This window comes from Taudactylus pleione, unplaced genomic scaffold (assembly GCF_031769625.1).
Source record: "Taudactylus pleione unplaced genomic scaffold, aTauple2 ptg000370l, whole genome shotgun sequence".
Lineage (NCBI taxonomy): Eukaryota > Metazoa > Chordata > Amphibia > Anura > Myobatrachidae > Taudactylus > Taudactylus pleione.
This window is the reverse complement of record NW_028284771.1, coordinates 3,868,775-3,886,523: the sequence shown is the minus strand read 5'-3', so window position 1 is coordinate 3,886,523 and position 17,749 is coordinate 3,868,775. Positions and strand designations below refer to the sequence as shown.

Genomic DNA, 17,749 nt, shown 5'->3' with positions numbered 1-17,749 from the left:
CAGTTTGTGTAAGGGCCTACAAATTGCCTTTTTTTCCTTCTTTACATCTCTGCAGATCTGTGTCCATTGTGTCCATTGTCCAAAACAATGTCTTCATCCCTTCTGCAGGGGCGTATCTATAATGGGTGCAGGGTGTGCAGGGCACACGGGCCCCTGGGTCCTGGGGGGCTCCGCACTGCACACCCTGCACCCATACTATACTTAACCTCTTCGATGCGGGGGTCCAGCGCTGTAAAAACGACTGAAAACTTGGCCGCTGTGGCCATTTTCCCCGTGACCAGTGCATACTCAAGTGCACAGAGTCTATAACTCCGGGCGCTAGCCATGCACAGCTCAGTGCGCTGCCGGCCGCCAGACAGAAAGGAGGGGGCCCATGTTGGAGACTGCACATGGGCCCCCTCCTCTCTTGAAATGCCCCTTCCCTTTTGGGATGAAAACCCACTCCCAGCAGCAGGCATGGTGCTCAAGAATTCTCAAGAAAGACACAATGTAAGACTAAAACCTTAAATCTGAAATGTTACATTTGCTGCTCTGTTCCGATTGTTAACATATCTGCTCTGGTTAAGTGGACAGTGGGTACAACGGCAGTTTGAAGGCCACTAAATGTGAGCATGTGGTAAGGAATATAGATTGTAAGCTCCACTGGGGCAGGGAGTGATGTGAATGGATAAATAAAGCCCTGCGGAATATGTGTGTGCTTTATAAATAACTGATAATAAATAATAAATAACTATGGATTTCTTTATGTCCCTGTACAGGTTGGGGAATGCTTTTCATGTTGAAGCTTTGCAAAGGATTATTTAACAGTCAATTGTTTTGGAAAGCAGTAGAACTTTTCCTGGACCCCTTCTGGGATGAAAATACACCCCTAGCAGCAGAAGCAGGTGCACCATTCTCAAGAAAGACACAACGTAAGACCTTAAGGGGTAAATTTAATTTACTAAAGTGAGAGTTTTTAGAAGTGAGTTTTAGAAGCGATGTTGCTTGCCCATAGCAACCAATCAGATTCTATCTACTATCTTCTAGAAAGTGCTAGGTAAATGTTAAGTAGAATCTGATTGGTCGCTATGGGCAACGTCACTTTTAAAACTCACTTGTATAAACTCTCACTTTAGTAAATTAAATTTACCCCGGCTTAATCTTAAATCTTGCACTTGTCCACATATCTGTGCTGGTTAAGTGGCAGTTTGGAGGCCACTAACCAACTATGTTTTTTTTATGTGGAAGCTTTGCAAAGGATTATTTAACAGTCAATTGTTTTGGAAAGCACTACTAGAAGTCTTCCTGGTCCCCTTCTGAGATGAGAAAATCCACTCCCAACAGCAAGCTGCAGCAGGCATGGCGCTCAAGGATTCTTTTGGGGCAAGGACTGATGTGAATGAGAAAAATATATTTTTGTAAATGCCTCCCCTCCTCATCTCCCTCATAAATTTACTTCGGAAGCAAAAAATTAAATTAAATTTACCACCAATCAACCCTTCTTGTACCTGCCTTCAACTACATACACACTCTAACTCCCTTTCTTTAATAATAAAAACATTTGTTTCCTGATGTTCCATGTTGGAAGTTGAACTGCCCCGTGTTTGTGCTGCCCACTGCTGCAGCTTAGCTTAGTCAGCCAGCTAGCTTGGTACAAATTTTGGGCCTAAACTGGATGAACACAATATAGTGAGCTGTGAAGTGGTCAAAATTGTCTGGAAGCGAGTGGAAATAAATGTTATTGAGGTTAAAAATACTGTAGAAAAATCCAGATCCAAAACCATAAAAAACAAAAACACGGAAGGGAGGTTTTGGCAAAACCAACCCAGATCCAAAACCAGGGGAGATACAGATCCAAAACAAAAATTAAAAAAAAAGGGGGCCGGCGCACATTTCTACTATAATTTAGGGGTGTGCACCGGTCACTTTTCGTGTTTTGTGTTTTGGTTTTGGATCTATATCTTTCTTCGCGTTTTGGATCTGGATTGGTTTTTCCAAAACCACCCTTCCGTGTTTTGGGTTCTGGGTTTTGCGTTTTGGATCTGTATTTTTTTGGAAAAAAGCATAAAAACAGCTAAAGTCACAGAATTTGTTACACCACCCTTTAACAGATGAGCCAGCCGGCCCTTGATTTATGACACAGGTGCACGCTTGGCGCTGCTACTTTGTTGATGCATGTGCGGCTACATCGCACACAATTCAAACACAGAAAAAAAATATATTTTTATTTTTTTTGGAGTGCACTTTGAGGGTTACACCAACCTTTAACAGATGAGCCAGCTGGCCCTTGATTTATGACACAGGCGCACGCTTGGCGCTACTTTGTTGAAGCACGTGTGACTACAGTGCACACAATTCACAAACACAGAAAAAATTATTGTTTTTTTTGCACTTGGGGGGAGCACCCCTGATGGACAGATCACCCCATGGACAACACTACAGTACCCCTATAGGACTACAGCCTTTATGGGACACTGCACAACACAGCCCAGCTAGCCCCTATAGAATTTGAAGTGGACAACTGACTGCACAACACAGCCCAGCCAGCACCTATGGACAACAGCAGCACAACACAGCCCAGCCAGCCCCTATGGACAACAGCAGCACAGCACAACACAGCCCAGCCAGCCCTAACTCCCACCTGCCCTCTCCACTGTCCACAGCCTCTTCCAGTCTGACCTGATGCCATTAGGGAAACCTAGCAGTTGTCTAATCTCCCAGACTAAGAGTGCAATTGTAGGTTTGCACAAGTGAATGCAACATTGGTCGTGTCCATTGTTTTGATTACAGTACTTGACTACCATATATTCACAAGGTTACCTGGGTCTTTGTTTCAATGTGTGTATGCGGTCAAATTTATGGAGCAAGAGTTTGCAAAAGTCTCTATTGTTATTATAAGACTGCTGTTGTTATGGTTGGCAAGGTTGTGTGAAGATTTCTCAACTTTCTGAGTTTAAATCTATACTTTCACAGTATGGGTGGTATTGTAAGATCTTATTCAGTTTAAAGTTGCCTAATTTTGTCTGTGTTTGTTTTTTGGTGTGATCATTGCTGATACTTGAGGTAGCATGCTTGCCATGATATGCCTTAAGCTACAGCAATTAGCACAAGGGTTGCACTTTCTGCATGAATTGGACAGGCATGTAGCACTTACAGAAGAAAGAACATTTATATAGTTAAGACATTTCAGTATGGACACTATGAGGGGAATTCAATTAGCCGTGATAAGCCACTTTATCTCGGAAACAACGGCTTATCGTGTGAATAAATACTTATCGTGCAATCCTATTAGCCATGGTTTTCACGGGCGCAAATTCTCCATAGCATTTAACGTCAATTCGTTATCACCACCCCCTGAGCAGGTGACAAATTGGGGAAAATCATTATTTTCAGTTAAAGATGTTGGGATTTGGTTCAGAACCACTGGGACACCCTTCTTAATGACTAATTAGGCAATAATATTTTTTCAATTAGCTTAATTTGGCCAATAAGGACATCATTTTTGGGGTACAAATGTGCAAAGTGCAGGAAAATGGGTTGATTGATGTGGGACATGTATATAGGGGTGATGTATGAATGGGACATGTGTTTTTAAGATTGCAGGTGGGTGTTAGAGGCATATTTTGAAGGTTTTTTAAAAGGGTATTTAAATGACACAAATATATTTTTATAGGTACTTGTATGCACCCACAATTTAAGTAGAACATTTATTTTATCCCCCAAAAAACTTGCTTTCTCTCATTATTTGACGGTTTTAGAAAAATTCATATAACAGCCATCTGACACAATTTACTGTACAAAAAACCAAAACAATTTTTTTTAGGGCCACTAGTACATTTCTATACTGTTATCCTATATCACTTTGCCTTTTTTTGTGGTACTGGCAGCTTTCCCCATTTTCACCTAAACTTATTGCGGGTAAAAGCAGCAAGAATTATCGCGTGAATACCGCAATGCAGCTTTTGCGGTTGAATTGCATGAAAAACGGGATTGTGCATAGGTGCGATAAGAGAAATTATCATGCAATGGTTGTGATAACTTAACGTACAACAAGTTTTTTTATAATTCCCCCCTGTATGTGTTGAAATGGGGTGTATGACATGGAGTACATTTCCACCTCTTTCTTCAATTCTTGTGTGATCCATTTTGATTGTTTGTTGCGCATGAATGTATTAATGGCGGTTTCCAGTGTAAAGGTGCATACACACTAGACCACAGGTTCTCAAACTCGGTCCTCAGCACCCCAAACAGTGCATATTTTCCAGGTCTCCTCACAGAATCACAAGTGAAATAATTAGCTCCACCTGTAGATCTTTTATAATGTGTCAGTGAGTAATGAATACACCTGTGCACCTGCTGGGAGACCTGGAAAACGTGAACTGTGTGGGGTCCTGAGGACCGAGTTTGAGAACCACTGCACTAGACGATCTGCTCACGATGCGATATCGTGAGCGATTTCCCTTGAGCTCTTCCCGGCACTCCAGGACATGATCTGGTGCTAAAAAGTGTCCAATCTGACCAACGATCTATTGTGCATCCTTAACGATTTCCAGTGCATCGTGTACGAGATTGGCAGATCTTGCCTGCTGTAGGCAAGATCTGAAGATGCGATGCACGACCCGCGGGTACGCGCATCGGCATCATGAGTGGACACTCACGTTTTGGACAAATTTTACACGATTTTTCGTTCCAATGTGTCGAAATCGGGCCAATTATCTAGTGTGTCTGTCCCTTTTCGTTTAAAAGTGTGAGATAGTGTCATTTAGAATTCCACATACAAGCATGTTGTTCTTATCTTCTGCCTCTGCAGGGCTGGCTCCAGGGAGAGCCGCGCTCTGTGCAGGATGGGATTTATGCGCCCGTTACCTGCGCATGGCGAGGATGCGTGCGATCGAAAATGGGGGTGTGACCTAATTATTATAGGCCACGCCCCCTAAATGACGTTAATTGGGGGAGTGCCCGTATGGCATGCCTCCCCTTAACATTAGGTTGGAGGTAAGCCCAGTACTACGTCAGTAGCTGGGCTGCCCCAACCCTCTTCCTGCACTTCCTCAGGTGGAACAGCGGGGCAGTATCCGAAAAACGGGACTGTCCCACTGAAATCGGGAATGACTGGGAGGGGTGAGCCCTCTATGGGGTTGTGCCCCTGTTCAACCACACTGGTCGAACATGCCTCGAGCTGGCCCTGTGTCTCAGCACCAGCTAAGTTAAGCAGTGTTTATGTTTGTACCTTTTTTTTTTAATACTTTCCTGAGAGTCCAGTAATGCAGTAGGCATGTCACTTTTTCTACAAGTTGGACACCCCTCTTCTACAATCTTAAAATATGGACTATGTCAGCATAGAAAAGCAATCACTGAGAGATAATATTTTTTTTTAGTCCAGTCTGAGTTTGAAACCAATGGCTGAAAAACAGCTAGGTACCATTATATACATCCAACCTGGTTAATGGTCTGTAACACTACAGCTACATACTGTATATTCAAAACTGAAAAGTATAAATATAAAATGTTTACTGACTGTCAGTATATACACTGAGGTAACTCTTACAAGGATGTATACTGGTAGTATTGGTATTTAACAGAATATTCTGATTTAAGGCTGAAAACATAACAACCAATCATATATTTGTCTTTAGAATTTATCAATAGGATGAAAGCTAACTGATGAGTGATTGTTTTTTGTTTTAGTGCAATTTTGCAATAAACACAATGTAAGCAAATTGGTCAAAATCTATTGTTTAAAAGTTCTATGAAAGGATTGTGTGGCTATTGATCACAAAATAAAAGTGGGTTAAATATGAAAATGCAATGTATAGCATTATCAGATACATGTGCTGACAGATGCAAAAAGTGCAAAAAAACTATGGGCCTGATTCAGAGCCGGACGCAATTTGCGGACGGTCGTTCAGGAAAAGGGGGTGGCTATTCAAATGAACCGTTCGCTCTTTGCGGTCTGTTCACGCCTCTATGTCTGAACGACCGTACAAAACTTGCGGTCGTTTTTTCGATAACTACGCCCCCTGGCCGCTCGCATCCTACGTCATGTTCGCTATTTCTTAGATTAATCGAGTACATCGACCAGCCTATGAACTGCTCGCTATTCTTGTGGTTGGTTTTTCATACCACAATTTTGCGAGCAGTTCTGACTATAAAATAACCCAGTGACGTGGTCAATGACGCTGCTGTATTAATTATGCACACCCATAAAACGCCCGTTTTGACCTTTAAGCACGCCTGCGTTCGGATCTCCACTCCCCTGTTTTCAAGCACCTTCCCCTGTTACCACCCACATACGCCTCCTCCTGTCACTCATATTAGCAGGCATTCGCTATTTAGCGAACAAACAATTTTCGTCCGCAATGACTGGTTCGCGCATGCGTATTACGATCCGTACGCATGCGCAGTTGGGAAAACATCGCTCCGAACGAACGAGCGGCCGCCTACGAGCGGCTCTGAATCAGGCCCTATGTCAACTGACAAACAAAAAATTCAAAGTGAAATTTTCAATAAATAATTTTTCATAACTTTAATATTAAATGTTCATGATCCAATCAGTAAATCCTTGTGTTATATTGGCAAATGTTTGTCTTCTGTGTAGAATATTGATCATACTATTAATATTGATGAGCTTCTTTCCCTTTACTAAAATCCCAAATATATGTAAAAACTGTTTCCCCTTAATCAAAACCTTATCTGAAACCTATTTAGTTACAAAAAGTTCCTGAAACATGCACACATTATACCAGTTATCAACTATATTGTACCTGTTCAATTATATCAGTTATTCTTTAGTAGCTGGTCCTTACAAGTATTAGCTGAGTCCAGAACTGAGTGCAAATTATTTTACTCTTGGTACAAACCTGGAATTCTAGCATTGTTTTGCCAATATTTGTCTCCAGCATATAATGGTAGGCACCAATACTTGTACTGGGGTCATCTGCATCATTTACATTCCCCTACAAAAATAAAAAAATATGTTTTTAGGTTTACATAACTGTAATGATTTAAAGTTACGCAGAGAATGATAAAAATAAAATAAAACATTGTTAATACAGATTTCTTAACAGATAATGCAGATTGTGTAAAATATACCTACTTGGTCATGCAACACTATGATTAAGTATGTTCATAAGATGCAAGACAAATGCCAATGATGAAATACTGTACTATAGATAGAGTTACATAATCAAACTTCTTATTACTTATGACCACACATTAAACCTGTAATTTCTGTAATTATTATTGTTAGCCCAATAATATACAGTACTAATAAGTGACTTTTAGATTTACTGTAGATTACACTGTCCTTTATCTTTAATTTGTTTAAAAAAATGTATGAAATATTTCACTCTGGCCTCTTAGTAACATTTAGGAGTTAAATGCCTTTGAACATATGGACACATCACTGATACACCAGGACATCTACAAAAACTATTTGGTCTTCACTGATATATTAAACTAGAGATGAGTGAAATATTTAGACACATTTAAAATTTCTATGATTTCTGGGCAGCAAAACATTTTGTGAATGAACTACAACTGGAAATCGGTACAAAAATGTATTTAAAAAAAAAAAAAAAAATCAATAAAATATGTAAAAAAATAAAATGGCACGTACACTACACATTGCTTTCTTATCCCCAATTTCAAACGATATTTGCTTATCTTTAATTTCCACAAGAGTTTCAAATAGATGAAGTGTTTTTGTGTGTGTTCAGGTGCTCAAAAGGCCTATCACTCTTGTAATGGGAGCGGCTACAGGTACAGGAGGTAACCACCCTCAATAACGAGTAATATTAGAAGTATTGTACCTTGGCGAAACAAGAGTTTCAAACCAAGGAAATCACATGGAATAAAAGACCATTTATTTTTGGCAAATTAAGTCACATTGGGTATAAGATCAAATAGATCAGATCCTGACCGAGAGCCAGCTATGATTTCTAGATGTCAATCAGGATTGCTGGGAAAATTCAGACCATGTGTGCAGTCTTAATCCAACCAACCCCAGGCACTAAAATCAGGTTGAGAGGATGGAGTCAACAATTTATGGACAAATTTATTGTCCGAGATGTTGTAAAGTTGATAAAATGGCAAGTAATGTTTAAAGAAAATCACACAGTATGACGACACAAATTGTATTTAGTCCAGTATTATGAATTACATATACAGGTTGAGTCTCCCATATCCAAATATTCCGAAATACGGAATATTCCGAAATACAGAATATTTTCAACATGACTGAGATAATGAAACCTTTGATTTTTGATGGTTTAATGTACATAAACTTTGTCTAAGGCACAAATTATTAAAAAGATTGTATAAAATAACCTTCAGGCTGTGTGTATAAGGTGTATATGAAAAATAAATGAATTTCATGTATGTACACAAACTTTTTTTGATGCACAAAATTATAAAAAATATTGTCTAAAATGACCTGCAGGCTGTGTGTATAAGGTGTATATAACACATAAATGCATTCTGTGTGTATATTTGGGTCCCATTTCCAAGACATTTCATTATAATATGCAATTATTCCAAAATACGGAATATTCCGATATCCTAAATACCCCTGGCCCCAAGCATTTTGGATATGGGAGACTCAACCTGTACAGAAAAATATTGGTGTTACAGTGGTTTTAGGCCTCTAAATGTTCCTATTTAGAAATATTATTTCTGCCAGGTTACATAAAACATCAGCCAAACTTTGAAGCAACTAGGCAGCAGTGAAGGGAGGAAATAAAATCAACTTGGAACAATATAAAATTTAAACTATACAAAATATGGAGACAGAGGCTTCAAGTTCTAACTGTTCCAGCATGATTATTTTATAATGCCTCTCATAGTCATCCAGTATTGACTCGATACTTCAGAAAGAGTGCCAATGACTAAAACAACAAATGGGATTTCATAGGAATGTTTTTGGGACAGAGTTAAACACACTCTGTTTATAAAAATACTTTATTTTACATTGAAATGGAAACAAAATACAAACTGCCATTACTTGGATACATTTATATGGACTCATGTTGTTGACTGCCTATATTTATAAACTGTTACACTGTATCATGCCCGATTTCTCTCTTTCTCTCTGCCTCTCCCTCTCCCCCTCCCTCTCCCTCATTCAGAGCCACTCGCTATTTGCGGTCGTTCGTTCTAAAACAAGGGGTGGCTATTCAAATGAACCGTTCGCTAATTGCGGTCTGTTCACGCCTCTAAGTCTGAACGAGCGAGCAAAACTTGCGGTTGCAATTTTGAAAAATACGCCCCCTTGCCGCTTGCACCATACGTCATGTCCACTATTTATTAGATTAATCGAGTACATCGAACAGCATATGAACTGCTCACTATTCTTGTGGCTGGTTTTTTCAACCGCTATTTTGCGAGCAGTTCTGAGTAAAACAAAAACCAAGTGACGTGGTCAATGACGCTGCTGTATTAATTATGCACTCCCTTAAAACGCCCGTTTTGACCTTTAAGCACGCCTGCATTCGAATTCCTCACCCCCGTTTTCAAGCACCTTCCCCTGTTACCACCCACATACGCCTCCTTCTGTCACTCAAAATAGCAGGCATTAGCTATATAGCGAACAAACGATTTTCGGCCGCACTGACTGGTTCGCGCATGTGTATTAAAATCCGTACGCATGCCCAGATGTGCGAACATCGGTCAGAACGAACGAGCGGCCGCTTACGAGCGGCTCTGAATCAGGGCCCCTCTCTCTCTCTCTCTCTCCGCACACAGCAGGTAAAATAAGTATTGAACACACAAACATATTTCTTAGTAAATATATTTGTAATGGGGCTATTGTAATTAAATTTTCACCAAATGTCAGCAACAACCCATGCAATCCACACATGCAATGAAATTAAACCATAGATCGTCCATAAATTAAGTTATGTGTAATAATGTGAAATGAAACAGGGAAAAAGTATCGAACACATTAAGAAAGGGAGGTGCAAAATGGTATGGAAAGCCAAGACACCAGCTGAAATCTATCAGTAATTAGAAAGCAATCCTGCCCCTCCCTTGTCAGTGCAAATTATTATAAATTGGTTCAGTCACAACTGATGGCCAATAAAAAGGTGTCTCATTACCAAGGTGTCACACAAGAAACATCTCATGATGGTTAAAAGCAAAGAACTCTCTCAAGTCCTTCACAACCTTATTGTTGCAAAATATACTGATGGCGTTGGTTACAGAAGGATTTATAAACTTCTGAATATTCCAGTGAGCACTGTTGGGGCCATAATCCAAAAGTTGAAAGAAAATAATTTCACCATAAACCGGCCATGACCAGGTGCTCCTCGCAAGATTTCTGGCAGAGGAGTGAAAAGAATGATCAGAAGAGTTGTCCAAGAGCCAAGGACCACTTGTAGAGAACTTCAGAAAGACCTAGAATTAGCAGGTACAATTGTTTCAAAGAAAACAATAAGTAATGTACTCAACTGTCATGGCCTGTATGCACGCTCACCACGCAAGACTCCATTGCTGAAGAAAAAGCATGCTGAAGCTTGTTTAAAGTTTGCTGCACAACATTTGGACAAGCCTGTGAAATACTGGGAGAATATAGTATGGTCAGATGAGACCAAAATTGATCTCTTTGAATGCCATAATACACACCATGTTTGGAAGAGAAATGGCACTGCACAATACCCCAAAAACACCATACCAACAGTGAACTTTGAAGGTGGGAACATCATTGGGTGGGGCTGTTTTTGTAACTTATGATACTGGCATACTTCATATGATTAAAGGAAGGATGAATGGAAAATGTACCGAGACATTATTGATAAAAATCTGCTGCCATCTACCAGGATGCTGAATATGAAACAAGGGTGGGCATTTCAGCAAGACTATGATCCCAAACACACAGCCAAGGACACTCTCAATTGGTTTCAGAGAAATAACATACAGTCAGGTGCATAAATATTGGGACATTGACAGAATTTTCATATTTTGGCCTCTATTCACCACCACAATGGCTTTGAAATTAAACAAACAAGATGTGCTTTAACTGCAGACTTTCAGATTTAATTTGAGGGTAATTACATCCAAATCAGGTGAACGGTGTAGGAATTACAACGGTTTCTATATGTGCCTCCCACTTTTTAAGGGGCCAAAAGTAATGGGACAAACGAAACAATCCTAAATCTAACTTTCACTTTTTAATACTTTGTTGCAAATCCTTTGCAGGCAATTACAGCCTGAAGTCTGGAACGCATAGACATCACCAGACGCTGGGTTTCATCCCTGGTGATGCTCTGCCAGGCCTCTACTGTAAATGTCTTCAGTTCCTGCTTGTTCTTGGGGAATTTTCCCTTCAGTTTTGTCTTCATCAAGTGAAATGCATGCTCAATCGGATTCAGGTCAGGGGATTGACTTGGCCATTGCATAACATTCCACTTTTTATCCTTAAAAAAAACTCTGGTTACTTTAGCAGTATGCTTCGGGTCATTGTTCATCTGCACTGTGAAGCGCCATCCAATGAGTTCTGAAGCATTTGACTGAATATGAGCATATAATATTGCCCAAAACACTTCAGAATTCATTCTACTGCTTTTGTCAGCAGTCACATCATTAATAAATACAAGGGAACCAGTTCCATTGGTAGCCATACATGCCCATGCCATAACACTACCACCACCATGCTTCACTGATGAGGTGGTATGTTTTGGATCATGAGCAGTTCCTTTCCTTCTCCATACTCTTCTCTTCTCTTCTGGTACAAGTTGATCTTTGTCTCATCTGTCCATAGGATGTTGTTCCAGAACTGTAATGGCTTTTTTAGATGTTGTTTGGCAAACTCTAATCTGGTCTTCCTGTTTTTGTGGCTCACCAATGGTTTACATCTTGTGGTGAACCCTCTATATTCACTCTTGTGAAGTCTTCTCTTGATTGTTGAATTTGACACATATACACCTACCTCCTGGAGAGTGTTCTTGATTTGGCCATTTGTTGTGAAGGGGTTTTTCTTCACCAGGGAAATAATTCTTCTGTCATCCACCACAGTTGTTTTCCCTGGTCTTCCGGGTCCTTTGGTGTTGCTGAGCTCTCCGATGCGCTCTTTCTTTTTAAGAATGTTCCAAACAGTTGATTTGGCCACACCTAATGTTTTTGCTATCTCTCTGATGGGTTTGTTTTGATTTTTCAGCCTAATGATGGCTTGCTTCACTGATAGTGACAGCTCTTTGGATCTCATATTGAGAGTCGACAGCAACTGATTCCAAATGCAAATGTCACACCTAGAATCAACTCCAGACCTTTTACCTGCTTAATTGATAATGAAATAACGAGGGAATAGCCCACACCTGTCCATGAAATAGCCTTTGAGTTGATAGTCCCATTACTTTTGGCCCCTTAAAAAGTGGGAGGCACATATAGAAACCGTTGTAATTCCCACACCGTTCACCTGATTTGGATGTAATTACCCTCAAATTAAATCTGAAAGTCTGCAGTTAAAGCACATCTTGTTTGTTTCATTTCAAAGCCATTGTGGTGGTGAATAGAGGCCAAAATATGAACATTCTGTCAATGTCCCAATATTTATGCACCTGACTGTATAACTGCTAGAATGGCCCAGCCAATCACCTGCCTTGAAACCAATTGAAAATCTATGGAAATAAAGAATTAAAGGTCAGAGTTCATAGAAGAGGCCCACGGAACCTTCAAGATTTGAAGACTGTTTGTGTGGAAGAATGAGCCAAAAATCACACCTGAGCAAAGCATGCGACTAGTTTCTCCATACAGGAGGCGTCTTGAAGCAGTCATTACCAACAAAGGCTTTTGTACGAAGTATTAAATAAATTTCAGTAAGCGTGTTCAATACTTTTTCCCTGTGTCATTTCACATTATTACACATAACTTAATTTATGGACATTTATGGTTTGAGTTCTTTGCATGTGTGGATTGCATGGGTTTTTGCTAACATTTGGTGAAAATTTCATTACAATTGCCCCATTACAAATACATTTACTGAGAAAAATGTTGATGTGTTCAATACTTATTTCACCCGCTGTATGTATGTATGTATGTATAATATATATATATATATATATATACACATACATATATATATATATATTCCATAGGGAAAAAAACTTATGGTTTTACATGTTCCTTTAAGGCTTCTTAGACATGATCTGAAATTTCACAAAACCTACTGAATTTGTGCCACTCAAACTAAAAAAAGCAATGAAATTACAATCATTAAGGCTGACGCCTTAATGGATGTGTTCCTTGCACAATACAGATATGGTATGCCATGACACCCTGTGGTTAACTGTAGATTCAACACTCTCACAGAATGAGATTGCTGTCACTCACAAAATGGTGGAGCTGCTAATTCACAGAATTGTGTGCTCATTGGAATACACACATGCAGTCTATGCAACTGAGGTTTGAGCAGTTATGTGGCTCCCACATCCCACTAATTGCACACAATCTTCCCATTCGATCACCACAACAATCTCACTGGCTTCAAATATCCTTCTCACTCCATACATTTATCTCATTTAGAATACACGTTCAGCTCCCTTATTTTTAAAACTATCATACTCTGTCTATGAATGTACACTTTCTTCCCCTATATGTCTCCATGCTGCTATATATTCCCCAATCCCTACTGCTGTGTGGTCTCCCAACTGTATTCCCTCAACAGCACCAATCTATTTTTCCCCAGCCGCACTGCCCTGCATCCGTGCTTTCTCCACAGCCAAGTTGCTGTCTTTTTCTTATCTGTGGCACTCTTTCTTCGTCCATCTGCACTACACTGTTCCTCCCAACTGTGCAACTCTGCCTCCTCCCCCCACCCACACTACTATGTCTCCCCCCCCCCTTCGTCACCAGTCTGTCTTCCTCCCTATCCACACCAATCTGCCTTCCCCAATCCCTACTGCTATGTGGTCTCCGAACTGTACAAGTCTGTGTTCTCTCATCCATGCCAATCTGTCTTTCTCCATCTGCACTGCCCTGCATCCGTGCCACTCTGTTTCCTTCTGCACTACTGCCTTCCCCTAAGCCACGCCGCTCTGTCTTCCTTTCCTCTGTGGCACTCTTTCGTCCTCCATCTGCACCACTCTGTCCCCCCCAACTGTGCAACTCTGTCTCCTCCCCGCACCCACACTACTATATCTTCCTACCCATCCACACCAATCTATATTCCCCAATCCCTACTGATGTGTTCTCCCATTTGTGTTAGTCTGAATTCCCTTATCCGCACCAATCTGTCTTTACCCATCTGCACTGCTCTGTCTTCCCATGTTCATGCAACTCTCTACCCCATCCACGTCGCTGTCCCCCATGTGTTCCCCCCCATCCGCACCACTGTTTTCCACCCATCTGCATTACTTTGTTCCTCCACCCTATCCGCACCACTGTTTTTCACCCATCTGCATCACTTTGGCAAACCCCCCCATCTGTACTGCTTAATCTTCCCTCTTCTACACACCTTTTTGTCTCACCTATCCACGCTGCTCTGTCTCCGCCCCCAATCCACACCACTTTTATCCCATCTGCACAGCTCTATTTTCTGCTTAGATCTGTTGCTTAAACTGCATGTGTGTATTCCAATGAGCACACAATTCTGTGAATTAGCAGCTCCACCATTTTGTGAGTGACAGCAATCTCATTCTGTGAGAGTGCTGAATTTGCAGTTAACCACAGGGTGTGATGGCATACCATATCTGTATTGCGCAAGGAACACGTCCATTAAGGCATCAGCCTTAATGATCGTAATTTCATTGCATTTTTTAGTTTGAGTGGCACAAATTCAGTAGGTTTTGTGAAATTTCAGATCATGTCTAAGAAGCCTTAATGGGACATGTAAAACCGTAAGGTTTTTGTCTATGGAATTTCATTGCATTTTTATAATTTATTAACCATCAGGTTTCTCACAAGAAAACCGGGCCACCTGCAGGGCAGAAGGATAACAAATAGGTACACTAACACGGGTGGAGGAGCAGACAGCACACAGGAGGTGTTTTAAGGGTGCAGAGGGAGAGAGCTGCAGGGGCAGGCTGCAGGTGTTTGGGGCAGTGGCAGCAGTGGAGGTGCGGAGCAGTGGCAGCAACGGGCGTGCACAGAAGCATCAGCGGGCGACAGAGGGACTCACTGGTGCTGGGCATGCACCTGAGAAAATCAAATCAATAAGACACAGATGCATGGATGTATCAGTGAGATCCATCCATGTATTGTTTTAAAAAATGAATGTGTAATATAAAAAAAAATTATGTGCCTCAACAGCATTACCAGCATCGGGCTTTGAAGCCCCAGTGCTGGTTGTGCTAAACACAGGGGACAAACGACGTAGGGGCTCCCTGTATTAAGCACAACCACCACCAGGCTAATCAGAGCCAGTCTTTGTTGCAAAAATACAGGGGATGAGCGACATAGGGGTCCTCTCAAAAAATTTCCATAGAGAAATCCCAAGGGGGCATGGTGTTTAAGGGGCTACACCTCAAAAGCTATTGGAGGTACGGGGCTGGTTGAACTGTCGCTCGGTGCTGCATGACAAATTTCAGGGCAAAAGCATAAAAATGAGGACTTGGGAGTAATTTAAATTTCCACTTTTGTAATGTTCTCTAAGGGGGATTTTTGGGAAGGCATAACTCAGGGTAGGGGGCAAAATTACACTTTGGGTTTGTTTTATTAGGTAGCTATTGTTCCAGGGTAGGTGCTTTTGGGGTGTAGGTAATTGTGAAAGTTATAGTTTTAAAACTATTACCTCACAAATCCACCATTATAGAAATAGGAAGTTTCAACTTGATGTGCAGCCTCAGTAGGAGCCTCCATCAGGTGTACTCACTGTGGCTTTACTTGGGTGCACCAAGATGGCAGGTCAGTGTGGGTGGTAGTGGCGGTGTGCTCGGGGGAAGGAAGCAGCCGTAAGCTGTGACCGGACCTGGGGGATAGCAGGCATTAGCTGCGGCTGGGACCCATGGGTGTTAGCGACGGTGGTGGTGCAGGCGGCAGGACCCAGGGGAGGTAGCAGCAGACTGATGCAGGTTCGGATCTGAATGATCCGTGATACCTGTATTTAAATAAACATAGAAGCAGGGACATGTCAGTGAGACCCGTCTGTGCTTCTGTTTAATAAAAAAAAAACTGTTGTGGACCCCTCCCCAAAAAAACAACCAGCACCGGGCTTTGGAAAGCCAGTACTGGTTGTGCTAAATACAGGGGACAAATGGTATAGGGGTCCCTCTCCGTATGAAGCACAACCAGCACCAGGCTTTTCAGAACCAGTCCTTTTTTCCAAAATACGGTGGACAAATGATGTAGGGGTCCCCCATATTCAGCGCAACCAGCACTGGGCTGTGAGCCGGCCCTGGTTCTGGAAATACAGGGGGAAAAATGTATAGGGTCCCCCTGCATTTACCAGAACCAGCACCAGACTCTTTCTAGGGAGGTGATGCCACAGCCAGGGAGCCCTTTCACCGGGCCCCCCAGCTGAAGCATCCCCTGGGGAGCTGGGACCCCCCCATTAAAGGGGTCTGCCTCTCCAGGGAAGCCCAGGCTGATAGCCCAGGGCTATCCCCAGCACCTCTGGGCGGTGGCTGCTCGGTTGATTGTGTTGTGTGGTGAATATGAAAATATAAATATTGTTTTTTGCAGTAGTACTACAGGTCCCAGCAGGCATCACCGCATACTGGCACTTGGAGAACCACAAGTACCAGCAGGCGGGGTATTAAGGGCCTGCTGGTACCTATAGTACCTCTGCAAAAGAAATATTACAATAAAAAAAAAAGACAAATTTGAAAGTATTTTATTTAGCCACACATTCACCTGGGGGGCAGCAGCCTTTAAGCTCTTTTACATGGCTGCCGCTTACCCCAAGACTTCTACGGCGTCTTCACCTGAGGACAGCGGCCTTTAAGCTCTTTTCCATGGTCGCCGCCCATCCAGGGCTTCTGCTGCGTCTTCTTGCTTCAGCTGGTTTTCTCTCCAGCTCCCCGGCCGACGACTGACTGCACGGCGCCTCGCGCTGGCTGTATATAAGCCAGCCGAGGGGGCGGGGCAATGACATTGTGAGCCATGAATGGCTCGCGGCGGCCATTTTTGAAAAGGGCACACTCAGTTCTCACCATTGAAGTCAATGGTGAGAACAACTCATTGGCTGAGAGGCGGAAGGCTTGCATCTCTCAGCCAATGAGCGCTCTGCAGCTGGATTAGGGAACTGAAATCCCGGGTGGAGTTGTCATTCGGGTAGTAGTGTCTTTAGAGGGCACTACTAATGTACGAGGGTCCGCGTATTTCTGTTGTTTTTTTTTCCAAGACCCTGGATTGTCTGAAGAGGACAGATCCATGCATAGGAGGAGGTGAGAACATTTTTATTACAGGTACTCCATAGGATTATCTACTTGGAGAAGAGGACAGATTGGCTACAGGGATACTAGGTGAGTATGTGAGATAGTGTGTGCATGTGTGAGTACATGTGTGTGTGCGCATGTACAGTATGTTTTAATATAATTATACTTTTCTACGGTGTGTGTGTTCTGTGTTTTTTTTAATATTGCTTTTGCTGTGGAACTACAGGTACCAGCAGGCCTGTAATGCCCCACATGCTGATACTTGTGAATCTCTAAGTACCAGCATGTGGGGGAGGCTTGCTGGGAACTGTAGTCCCACAGCAAAGGCCAATAATTTAACTTTACTTGCACCACAGTTTACAGAATCAACCCGGCACCCACCGCCCAGGGGTGCCGGGGATAGTCCCGGGCTATCAGCATGGGGCACCTGCTACCTTTCAAAGAATGATGGATAGGATTCTAAG

The 17,749-nt window shown here is 42.0% G+C and overlaps 1 protein-coding gene across 1 annotated transcript in view; it reads right to left on the bottom strand.

Annotated features, from left to right (window-relative positions):
- Window positions 1-17,749, bottom strand: part of LIX1 (limb and CNS expressed 1) — a 304,166-nt gene that overhangs the window by 107,306 nt on the left and 179,111 nt on the right. Inside the window, exon 4 of the mRNA XM_088444625.1 lies at window positions 6,840-6,935. Coding sequence (XP_088300751.1) covers window positions 6,840-6,935 — 96 coding nt within the window. The remainder of the gene's footprint in view (window positions 1-6,839; window positions 6,936-17,749) is intronic.